Source organism: Paroedura picta, chromosome 8 (genome assembly GCF_049243985.1).
Source record: "Paroedura picta isolate Pp20150507F chromosome 8, Ppicta_v3.0, whole genome shotgun sequence".
Classification (NCBI taxonomy): Eukaryota; Metazoa; Chordata; class Lepidosauria; order Squamata; family Gekkonidae; genus Paroedura; species Paroedura picta.
Window position 1 is genome coordinate 27,134,119 of NC_135376.1, and position 12,673 is coordinate 27,146,791.

Genomic DNA, 12,673 nt, shown 5'->3' on the forward strand with positions numbered 1-12,673 from the left:
TCCTCACACAAAAAAGTAGAAAGTACAGAGGGCTTGGTCAAATAATTTTAAGGAGAAGGGAGGTGAGTAAAGTAACAATGCCATAATGTAGTTAAAACTGAACTGGACCCTAACTCACCTGCAGATATTCTGATTCAGTCCTGGATCTAATCAGCAGACTCACTCTTCCCACATGAGGGTACACTTGGGGGCCCAGTCTTTTCGAGCCTGGGAACTTTTGGAATTCTGGCACAGGGTGGTCGGTGCAACCACAAATTGGCTGCTATAGGAAGCACATGTAATTACAAAATGGCTGCCACAGGAGGTGGAGAAATCACAAAATGGCAAAGTCAACAACACATCTAGAGAAAATCCAAGTACAGAAAAAAAGAGGGTTAATTTTAAAATACATCATGAAAGAATGAGACAGATAATAAAGCCAACACTATGGTGGCAGCTGCCACTAAAGCAGCATCATTTTAATTTGCACAGCCAGATTTCCAGTGGTAACTCAGCAGTGGTTCCACCCATTTTCTGAAAATGTATGGCAGCCACCATATTGGGAACCCCTGGAGTGCACATCTCCATCAACAGCAGACACCCTGTGGAACACTTCCAGGAAATGTACAATGCTGTCCATGAGAGGAGAGTTTTATAACTTTGCCAAAGTCCCTGCCCTTTTGTGCCAGATTGGTAGCATCTTCCTGTCCGAATTCAGTAAAATTCGGCTTGATCTTCTACATACCTGAGGAAGTGATCTGTGCCTCACAAAAGCCCTTATTGAAATAAATGTTATTAGTCTTTGGACTTCTGAATTGGCTGGGGTTAGTCTTAATACTTGTCTTTCACCTGGGAGACTGACCATAGGAGAAGGATTAATCGCTCTGCCACAGCGTGAAAGATGTTCTCCATTAAGCACACAACTCCTGTCAAGGAGTCCAAGTACCAGAAAAGCTATTCTAAGTGCCTAAAAAGGTCAATCCATAAAAGGAAGACTAGAGACTGGGGTTGCCAACAACCTGGGGTGAAATCTTGCCCCTTTAATAGAGACTTAATATATAGAAATGGACAACTGAACATGAGCAATACATTGAGGTAAAACACATCACCTAGTAAGTAATATCCCATTAAACCTGCTAAAAGATCAGGGATACTGCTGGGGTCAGGAAAGCTGACAAAAAGTTAAAATCATAATGAACCTGTGGCCATCTATGTCCAAATTCATCACACTAGGGCAGGAAGAAATTCCTACTTATTTTTAATCTTACAGGAGAGCTTTTCTATGTTAACAATTTTATATTCAAGTCTCTTTTGGAACCCAGAAAGTCTACATCAAATTTTGTAGAGCTTTACTCCCTTTTCTTGAGCCAGAATCAGTATATTATTGATGCCACTCCATTTTAAGCAGTAAATGATTTTTTAAAAAAATTTGTTTCCAATAAAATGTACCCAAGAGAAAATACAAGCGCTGTGATTCAGGTATTCTCAAATTTGCTTCTAGAAGAAATATGGGTAAGTGCTATCCAAAAAGCAGTTTCTGCATTTGTGTCAGCAAATTGAAATGTCTTGTTTGGCTCCTTCTAATTTCTACCTTGTCTAAAGTAATTCAAGGTAGTCTTCTGTATACTGTGGGTTGTGACCACATCACTTCTGTGAGCAGTGTGGTCAGAGAAAGGGGTAGGGTCAAGTGAGAGAGAAACAGACCTTATGAACAAATGACCTCCAAAATGTCCTATATGCAGCTTTGCTCAGGTCTTGCAAACTGAGAACTATGGCTTCCTTGATTTAGTCTATCCATTTTATGTTGGGGATTTCTTTGCAGCTCCTTGGTATGGTTTCTTCAATTGAGGCCTTTCAGTAATAAAGCAGTTAGTTGGAGCAAACACACAAGCTTCTGAAAAGCTTTGCCCCCCGCCCCTTCTCCCTGTTCAACAATATCTAGGCTTCGTGGTCTACAACGTACCATGAGAAAAACAGCTACATACACTCCGCCCAGTATGTAAATTAAATAGTTGCATTGCTCCACCCAACAGCCTATATTTCTAAAGTTCAACATTTCTTCCCCTCTCCCCCACCAAAAATTATCCTTCCCTGCAGACTATACTATATTTAAATTGTGCTGCATGTATAAACTTCATCAACCAATCAAACTATGCCTAAACTGGACCCATACTACTACTTTCTCTGGGTCTTCCTTTGTCTTTCCCCTTTCCAGAATAACTACTGGAGTGAGCTTTTTCTGCTAATGGCAGTCACAACACTTCTGCCTTCTCTTCTGTACATGAGGGCAAATCAGTCATTACCTAAGATCTGCCACCCACAAAAGCCTTAATGCATTATGATTATTTTATTTATTTTGAGCTTATACTTTACATACAGGGGATAGAGTAATGTTGTTAATCAAAAACAGTAGCAGTAAGTGGAGATCTGAGTCATCTGCAATATAAAAGGGGAAACATTGGGGTTGGTGATGTACATCAGTGGTCCTCAACACCAGGTCCAGGGACCGGGACCGGTCCGTAGATCAGTCGGTACTGGGCTACGGCTCCTCCTCGTCCTCCTCCCCAGTTGCTGCCGCGGTCTGTTGGTGCTCTCCAGTGGCCGCCATGGCTGAGGTTCCCCCTTGGCGTGGCACTGCACAGCTGCTGCTGGCAGCGCCCTCCAGCAGGCAGCGGGAAATCAGGGGCACCAGCAGGAAAGCAAGTGGAGCAGGGGCTCAGGTGGTGCCGACGGCCCATGGCAAAAGACTACCCCCCTGGGCCTCAATAAAATTGTCAAGCGTTGACCGGTCCTCGATGATGAAATGGTTGGGGACCACTGATGTGCACTATAGGACCAAGTTCCCTCCTGCTCCTATATCTGATATAGTTATTCTATAATCAGAACATATATATACCACCTTTCCAGAAACCTCCTTGAGGCAGCTCACTGACTAAAAAGAATAAACAAAACCATAAAAGCAACAACATAAGAATGATCAACAATAAACAACTCATAGAAACAATTAGCACTAAAATACCATAAAGCAACATTCTGCAGCAAAAAAATATTTATAAAACAATCCTCAAGCTACAAGCAGATAATAAAACCAATGCAAATTGTGGACCTTCTTGGTTAAATGTCTAGGTAAAAATAAATGTTAAGGCCTGGCACCTAGAAGAGGGCAAGTGCTAAGCAATCCTCAGGGAGAGGGACTTCCAAAAGTGAGATGCCACTGAAAACGTTCTGTCTCTAGTTGCCATTTACCTCACCTCTGTGGTTGGGGGCACAGACAGCAAGATTTGGAAAGAGGATAGCTACAATTCCTGATATGGAAAGTAATAATCACATGAAAATTCCTTCCACACAGAGAATTCCTTAAATCAGGGGTAGTCAACCTGTGGTCCTCCAGATGTCCATGGACTGCCATTCCCATGAGCCCCTGCCAGCAAACGCTGGCAGGGGCTCATGGGAATTGTAGTCCATGGACATCTGGAGGACCACAGGTTGCCAACCCCTGCCTTAGATGGATCAGATCAAGGAAGAACTCACAGAATTTTTTTTCCCCCTTCATTCTCCAGCTTACTTCTTTTCACCCTAACTCATGCCTACATTTAACTCACTACTTCCAATATTCCCTGATGGCACAAGGGGAGAAAAAGAACAGGGCTTATTGTGGTATGCAAACAGAATTTGCCCATGTGTGAGGGTGGTCTCCTCAGCTCAGAGGTTTGCTTTCTCAAACTGTGACAAAATTTGCCCTGAAGCACTCGACAGATTATATCCTGTAGATAATCAGAGGATCTCATCATCCAGGCCTATAATTTAAATTCACTTTATGATCATTATCAAACAAATTATTAAACTAAACAGATAGCCTTTCAATTTACTTGTGTGACAGCAAATAATTTGCCCGCATTGGCAGAAAATTAAAATGTAACAAGTCTTTGTAAAAGACAAATTACACTGAACATTTACTTATTTTCAATGTTATGAATATCCTTTTCATGTCAACAAGGGCTGCAGAGCTCTGGAAAGATAAGTTGTCCTCTTTTACTGTTGAGCAGCAGAGAAGTGATGCAAGTAGCTATGGAAGAAATCAGACTAGCCTGGAAGATGTCTCCCTATTTTGATAACCGATAAGTATGTTGTTCATACATGCACTGCTGAAGGTATATTTTCCAAAGAGTGCTGACATCAAAGTTTGCTGCAGCCTAGGCTAACCGTGCTGGATTCCACCTTCCCCCCTCCCCCTTGGACTAGGCTTTGCTAGCAGGCACACACCAATCAGGCTTGCTTGGACCCAAGGCTTGCTTGCCTTATCAACCATGCCTCAAGGCATACAAAGACCTGACCATGCTTGTCTTAGCTCTTGCACAGGCAGCCAGCTAGGAGTTGCCACAACCCTGCAAGCTAGATGGATAGGGAGCCCACCAACAGCAGGGCTGCTGTCTGTCTTTTCTTTCCCCTTTTCTCCTTCCTGGAGCAGGAGAAGGCATGCCAGATGAGTATGCCTCAGTGACAGCAATGTTGCTGCTCAGGATTTTCACTATTCATAATAGTTGCTTGGTTGCTCATCTGCTCTAGCATCCAATAGCCAAAGTACATTTAATGAACAGATCAGGACTGTTTCCCAATAAGAAGTTTCAAGACCAACCACATTGCCAAAAACATTGTAAAAATACAAAAATAAAAGAATTCTCACAGAAAACAAAGCAATATCTGAGCAAATCTCCCACCAACTCTTTATTATTCATGTGTACATGTAAATGATCACAGAATGAACAGCAGTGTTTTATAAAAAGAGATAACGAACCTTCTAATTAACATTTTTAAAAAATGTATCAAAGCAAATATGTCATCCACAGTATATCAGAGTTGTTTTTAGCTGTGTAGAGGAATGATAGAAATAGGCCAAATCCTATCCATCATACTGACTGAATTTGTGGTTCAAAGAATGACTGTGAAGAACTAAGAAATAGACTGCTTCTAAATGTCACATTTATTTGGCAATAAATTTTAAAATCATTTAAATTTTTTTCTCTATAGGCACAAAAACATATGACTCAAGCCAAGTATTTTGATAATTTATATCGCATTTATTTTACATCATTTTAAGCAGTCTATATAACATTACAACACCAAAAAGCTAACCATGGTAATGCACTTTACATGGATCAATCCTTAAACTTAACTTGGAAATTCCAGTGGTATAGAACACCAAAGCTTGCTGTTGATAGCTAGGCAGAGCACACATATCACACCCATTCTGCAGTTAACTTCACCCGTGACTAATCAGTTACTAAAATTCATTCAAAGTAATAATCATCATCCTCAAAGCCCTTAATAGCCTTGGATCCACATTCCTACAGGACCATTTCTCTTGCTGTACTTCCTCATGTGAGCTTCAACTTATCTTAGCAACTTATCTTCTGAAGGTACCACCCTTCCAATAAGTAAAACTGGCTAGTATCAGTCCACATGCATTCTGTATTGTGGTTCCCATTTTGTGGGACAACTTGCTTGAAAAAGTCCTAAAGTTCTATCATTCCAGAGAAGGTGCAAAACCAAAAATTTTCAGGAGGACATTTACTTAAAGGCGGTAGAACTGTAGTATACAGTAACAGTTCAGGAAGACAGTTTTTATAAAGAAATAGGATTGCAATGTTTATTGAATGATCTTGCTTTTGCTGCATTGTCTCCTATGTTTATTTATGGTATATTTGAACAAACAGATTTCTGGATTTAATTTCCCTGTTGCATGAGAAAAAATGGTTAAGTAAGCAGAAAACAACATTTTTATCCACAAGGGTGACTTTGACTCCAACCCAATACAGGCATCATAGTTCCCCCCCCCACCCCTGATAATTGTGGGGAGGGGGAGGATGCCAAAATGCTTTCAAAACATTTTTGTGATGCCTTCATGCATAAAATGTCTGTAGAAAGAAACAGTTTCCTCTAGAAAAATTGTAGGTATTCATATAAGAGAGCCAGCTTGGTGTAGTGGTTAGGAGTGCAGACTTCTAATCTGGCGAGCCGTGTTTGATTCCACGCTCCCCCACATGCAACCAGCTGGGTGACCTTGGGCTCGCTATAGCACTGAGAAAGCTGTTCTGACCAAGCAGTAATATCAGGGCTCTCTCAGCCTCACCTACTTCACAGGGTGTCTGGTGTGGGGAGAGGAAAGGAGAGGCGAATGTAAGCCGCTTTGAGATTCCTTCAGGTAGAGAAAGTGGCATATAAGAACCAACTCTTCTTCTTCATAGCTGCCACATAAGCAGTAAGGCCTCTATCCTCTCCAAAACAGCAGAACAATAAAGGTGATATTAATAATGTGAGATACCATCGACATGATATTTTAAAAACAGACTCATTCAAACCCAATTATTCTGATGGACCTTGCAACCATGGTATGTTTTATTTCATACTTCATCTGCAGGAGTACTTAAGTGTGCAGTCAGAAAGTATACAACACCAAAGCCACTAAAAAGCCATTCACTTTACGTGGACCTATCATTGTACTTGACCTGAAAATTGCAGCTGGTGCAGAATGCGGCTGCTCGGGTCCTCACTGGATCATCTTGGAGGGCCCATGTCCAGCCATTGCTGAGACAGCTTCATTGGTTGCCAGTCTGCTTTCGGATCAAGTTCAAAGTATTGGTTTTGACCTTTAAGGCTACACGCGACTTGGGTCCTACTTACCTGTGGGACCACTCGTCTCCTTATGACCCCTGCCAGGGACTCTGTTTGGCCGGTATGAATTTGCTGACGGTCCTGGGCTCCCAGGAAGTGTGCCTTGACTCGACCAGGGCCAGGGCCTTTTCGGTCCTGGCCTCTACCTGGTGGAACGAGCTCCTGGAAGAGTTGTGGGCCCTGTTGGAACTCTCTGGGCTACGCAGAACTCTTCTGCCAGGCGTTTAGTTGAAGCCGGGTGAAATGAACTGGGGTGATAAGATCAGGCTGCTCCTCCCCCGCTGTTCTTGACAATGTTTCAACATTTCTCTGTCATTTTATGAGACTGATGTCGGCAGCGCTGTTATGCAGTGTTCTTATCAGATCTAGGATCAGTGGACGCCATCAGATAGTATTTGCACCGCCATATTGGAAACTGAAATTACATTTTTCTTGATAAATTGGTCAAATTTTTTTGTTATAATGTTTTACTTGATTTAACATGTATGGGGTTTTTATCTTGTATGTAAACTGCCACGAGCTAGTATTTCTGGGAGTGGCAGTAGATAAATGCGATTATAAATAAATAATATTTGTCATTAGATATGTAAACTGATTAAAATGCAGATTGCTGCAAACCAACTCATGAACTAAAATTTGCCATGAACTTTGGGTGGTTTGTGAGGGGATGTTCATGAACTGAAGTGCTGCCATGAACTTCCACAAATTTTGATGTAGTTCATGATAGTTTGTGGAAAGCAAAAAATGGGTTTAAATGGCTCTAAGTCAATTATCCACCTGCTTTTTTGCTATTCATAAAAAACAGATGTTTGTTATAAATGGCTCTAACCCATTTAAACTGCTTTCTTTGTTGTTGTTGTTATTAGGTGCAAAGTTGTGTCCGACCCATCGCGACCCCATGGACAATGATCCTCCAGGCCTTCCTGTCCTCTACCATTCCCCGGAGTCCATTTAAGTTTGCACCTACTGCTTCAGTGACTCCATCCAGCCACCTCATTCTCTGTCGTCCCCTTCTTCTTTTGCCCTTGATTGCTCCCAGCATTAGGCTCTTCTCCAGGGAGTCCTTCCTCCTCATGAGGTGACCAAAGTATTTGGGTTTCATCTTCAGGATCTGGCCTTCTAAGGAGCAGTCCTGGCTGATCTCCTCTAGGACTGACCAGTTTGTTCGCCTTGCAGTCCAAGGGACTCGCAAAAGTCTTTTCCAGCACCAGAGTTCAAAAGCCTCAATTCTTTGACACTCGGCCTTCCTTATGGTCCAACTTTCACAGCCATATATTGCAACTGGGAAGACCATAGCCTTGCCTAAAAGCACTTTTGTTGGCAGGGTGATGTCTCTGCTTTAAAACCCAATGGACAGGTTCAAAAGGCAAAACTGCTTTCTACTTCCTGTAAAAAGCCACATGGAGCATAAAGTAGGGATTTAAAGGGTTGGAAGCCATTTCGCCCCGTTTCCTGCTTCTTAGGGCTTTGGGAGGCAAGCATAACACGGGGTAAAATGGCTCAGAGCCATTCAAACCAAACAACTGAATAGGAAGCTCCCCACAGCTCAGTTGTTTGGTTTAAATGGCTCAGAGCCATTTAAGCATCTGCTTTCTGATCCCCATCACTTTTCCCAGGGAGCAGAAAGCAAGTATTTAAATTTTAAATGGCTCACAGACTGGCCTATTAGTTCCTGGTTTGATTAGTGGTTCAGTCATGAACCACAAACTGAACTGCAAAAATGGAGTTCATGTCCAGCCCTACCTATGTATGTACCTGACCACCTGGAAATTTTGGAGCTCTGAGTGGCTTTGGCTCCTATCCCTCAATCTGAGTATCAACAGATGTCTCTCTGCTAGGAATGCACTATGTTTGTAAATGCAGATACATGAGGGGTATCAATAGCTCATAAAACTCCAGTACTTCTGTCAATTTATTCTTCACATTCAAGAATTCTGTCATTATTACAGCAAATTGGGTAAGCATCTGTAATTTTCTTCTGGGATGTTTCAAATAAAATGCCACAGTGATAGCTGGTGCACAAACCTCCTATATATTCCACAATGTTCACAGCTCCTATGCTGCACAATGTTAGTTGAGTAATGGCCTCATGCTAACGCACAGCTGTGCCACTAGAATTGCCCTGCACTGCATATACCAGTGAGGCAGTCTGAGAAATTAGTGATCTTGCATCAAGGAGTTCAGATCAGTGATGGATTATCTCAGGCCACTATGTTCAAAAATTCAGTATATGTTATCACTTTTACAGTATGCTACAGCACGTTAAAACTATGTCTAGATTTACCACTGGAATTTTGAGGGTTACAGACCTGAATACAATAGATGTGTATAAACTGTCCTTTTACATTCAGTATAAATCCAGTGGCTCATTCTTTTGTGCAAATGTGTTGAAGGAATACAATTGCTATTAAGACTCGAAGAACACTTATCAGAATATAAACGAGGGTGTGGAATTACTTAAGGATGAAAAACAAAAAAATTAATGTGCTCCAAATACTTACTAGTGTAAGAAATACAATTTTAACCTTTTGCCATGCGCCAATTTCATATATGCCATTCACCAAGTGGAACCTGGGGGGAAAAAAAGCTGGTTTAAGGATACAGAATCATGTGTACAACCACATGGCAGTAAGCCCTACTGAATTTACTGTGAATTTACTGTGATTTAAAACTGGCCTCCTTATTGAAACATTTGGAATATGTGGTCAGGGCCTGGCATACCCGAGGAACTGCTTGGTTGACTATACTGCCCAAAAGACATTAAGGTCATCCAATTCTAACAAACTGTTGATCCCTAGCCCAAAAGAAGTACATGTGGTCTAAACCAGGGCCAGAACCTTTTCTTCCGCCAAGTATTTGGTCAATAAATATCAAGATGACTTTGGTCAACATCAACTGGATTCCCTTTACATGGGGACCCCCCATGAAACCAAGAATTAAATGCCCTGGATTGAACCAAATGATGAAACAGGTGGTACGACTGATTTTTTAAAAAAATATATAGTTTTAAGGTTTAAATATTATGTTAAGTTAAATTATTGATAACTGAAATTTTACTGTTTTATGGATTTAAATGCTGGAAGCTGCGCTGAGCATACTGGGAGGGGCAGGGTACAACTTGAAGAATAAATATAAAATAATTAATAAAACAAAAAAGTCAGTAAAAAGTATTTTTAAGTCTCAATCTTGCCGTCACACATATTAATGTGAATCAGCTCTAGTGTGGTGTACAGATATCCTTGTGTTACCAACAAGCGCTCATTTCTGCCAACACATAGGTAAGAGTAGGGTTCTATACGGGATCCCCTCCAGTGACCAGGGAGAATAACCAAAAACTCATTCAGAACCTTAAAATTTTGTTCTGTCATAAACTTTTGTGGATCACGGGGCTCCTTTGTCAGATGTTCGTGCCAGGATGAAAAAAAGCGCTAGTTAGTCTTGGAAATGCTGCAAGACCCCTGCTTATTTTTGCTGCTAGAGTGTAACAAGGCTACGCCTCTGGAATTGTGACCACGACTTCAGAAGGACATATTGTATACCTTTGAGGCAGTGCCCAGCGGGAAGGCAAACAGGCCTTGCCGTCGAGGCAGATTTCTTCGGTTTACATCGCCGTTGCCCACCGAAAGCCCTCCGCGACAGTTTCCCAGCGGGGCTTTTCTCCAGGCGGCCTCCTCGTGAAGAAGGCGCTCCAGCGTCGTCCCACCTCAAGCGCTCCGCTCACCACAAAGGGGGAGGAGGCCGAGGGGGTGGCTCCCTCCGCGCTGGGGACGAAGCCCATTCTCTCCTCCCCTCGCCCTGACGAACAAATGGGATATTCACGAGGAGTCGCCAGAGGAACTCCCTCGGGGGCAGCGTCGCCTCTACGGCTCTTTATAAAGGTGGCCCCTGACCAACTCCCGCGCTTTCGTCGCCCAGGAGCCGCCTGTGCTCGGACCGGGGCAAAATAATGAGAGCGGCCGCCTCGTGCTCCTTCGTGGCCCTGGGACTTCTGCTGGTCGCAGCAGCTCAGACCTCCAAGAAGCGGCAGCCGCAAAGACCGAGGTAACCCTCCTTAAGCTAGCCAGCCCCTGGTGCAATGGCAGGGAGTACCACCAGGGCCCGCGAACGGCAGATGCTCTGCGGACGCACTGGACTGCTTACTGCCCCTCGCCGGCCACGGACAGTCCGAGCGCACAGCGCGGCATCCCGCCTCTCCGCGCCTCCGATGCCCCCGCGAGGCATCGCAGGAGTCACCACTCCCAGAGCCGCTTAGGTTTCGCGTGGCGCTGCGGGGGGGCGCTGGCTCCCACGAGCCTCTTCTGCTCACTGACGCCTGGCTTGTGGAGGTGGACAGCGAGGGGGAGTATGGCGCCGCGCTGCCCAGTTCCACGCGACGGGGAGTGAAAAAGTACTTCTCTGAACGCCCTGGAGTCAGTGGGGTCACGTCCTCTGCCAAGAAAGGACGAGCTTGCTTTGAGGACAAGCGCAAAGCACGGGTTGGATCCTAGGAAGGTCTGAAAGCGAAAATTGTCTGAGCGTGTGCAGATGCCATAACGGCCCCTCAATACCTGGGTTAGGGAGCCGGTCAAACCGTGTTAAGCGCCTTCGTAGCCTTATAAGTGTTTCCTGACCATGCTTGTGATTTCTTCACCGTAGCCCTTCTGTAAACGCTACGTTTGACAAAGAAGTGTATGCCTGTGGCAGACAGGACGGCTTGACTGGCCACAAATTCCTTGAGCATACTCGGCACGTGTTGATATGCACAAGAAGGTGTTTAATCCCCCTTTTCTATTTCAAATGATTTTACAGATGCAGCCTAGCCCTATGGGACTGCTTAATCGAGGAAGAGAATGTGTGGGGTGGGGCTTTTAATCCTTATCTACCTTTTTCTCTTTAGAAAAGGCCCACATCTGATTTCTTTCAGTTGTTGGGGGGGGGGGATATGGGTACCCACACAAAATAGACCAAGGTGGATTTTTACAGTGAGAAAACTGCAGGAGGGGACAGTTAAAAGTTCCTTCAGTCTTTAACTCCGTACAGTTCTCCTTGACCAAACAAACCTGGACTCTGCATTTGCAAGAGAAAAAAGTTTTAACATGGAATGTGGGACTTGTAATTGAGTTGACAGTTTCAAACAGGACTTGGATTCTCTCACTGGCTGAATCTGAACCTTCCAAATAAGCCAAGCCTGTACTGATAGCCCTACCTCTTGACAGAGTAAATTGATGTAGTGGTTTGCATGACCTACCATACCATGTTATCAGTAAGACGCTTTATTGCAGTATGTTGCACTTCTGGGGGGGAAGGGGGAGGTTTTTTCCCATACTACAATAAAGACTTGTACTGACATGGCATGCAGTTGAGCCTAAAGAGAAACATTTTATATAGCTAGTTCAGGTCTTCAGTAATAAAACCAGGTTAATTTATTACTAAAGCATTGAAGTAATTCTAGAAAATATTCCCTTGCAGACTCAATTTTAATTATATAAAAAGGGTTATGTTGCTTTAATGGGGGTGGGGAGCTGCTTTGTATACAACCACTGAAGTGGTGATGTATTGCTGTTCCCAATATTCTGCTAAATTCTGCAACTCGATGTGTTGATTGATTGAGGATTGAATCTACACAGAGCTTTTTTCAGGGAATGCTCTGTGCCAAACACATGAGTGACACTAGAATGTTCAGCACCATATTATATCTACTTTTTGTGGATCTAATGAGCTGGCAAGCCAGGAATTCTCAGGTTCAGACATGCTGTTAGGGAACATCAGAGTTAAGTTTATAAAAGTGAACACGGTGGCAACAAATACTTCTGTATTCTGGAGGACAAGAATATAGAGATTTTGAGATTATAGTTGGAGATTATTTATTCAAAGACATTGGAATTATCCACACAGAAACAACATGCTGTGTCAACCAGTGCAGTGCAGTGGTAACAGGACTTCCACTTGACAAGATTCCCTGGCCTGCCCAGAAGTGGCCATCTCTGCTCCAGCTACCAGAGCGTTTTCATTTTGAAAAGTCAGCAATTGAATATTGTTATAA

General features: G+C 43.2%; 1 protein-coding gene and 1 long non-coding RNA gene across 4 annotated transcripts in view; one reads left to right on the forward strand and one right to left on the reverse strand.

The window, feature by feature from the left end:
* The window catches only part of LOC143843140 (uncharacterized), a 37,362-nt gene extending 26,961 nt beyond the window's left edge, over nucleotides 1-10,401 (reverse strand). For 2 of the 3 annotated variants that reach the window (XR_013233475.1, XR_013233474.1), the window contains exons 1-2: nucleotides 10,191-10,401; nucleotides 9,153-9,222 (exon numbers count right to left, since the gene is read on the reverse strand). This is a non-coding gene — a long non-coding RNA (uncharacterized LOC143843140). Of the gene's footprint in view, nucleotides 1-4,706; nucleotides 7,067-9,152; nucleotides 9,223-10,190 lie in introns of those variants that run through there. The other variant, XR_013233476.1, reaches the window with a different exon arrangement.
* Nucleotides 10,402-10,486: 85 nt separating this feature from the next.
* Nucleotides 10,487-12,673, forward strand: part of PCOLCE2 (procollagen C-endopeptidase enhancer 2) — a 28,126-nt gene continuing 25,939 nt past the window's right edge. Inside the window, exon 1 of the mRNA XM_077348761.1 lies at nucleotides 10,487-10,692. Within this exon, the coding sequence (XP_077204876.1) occupies nucleotides 10,598-10,692 (95 nt within the window). The 5' untranslated portion in view covers nucleotides 10,487-10,597. The remainder of the gene's footprint in view (nucleotides 10,693-12,673) is intronic.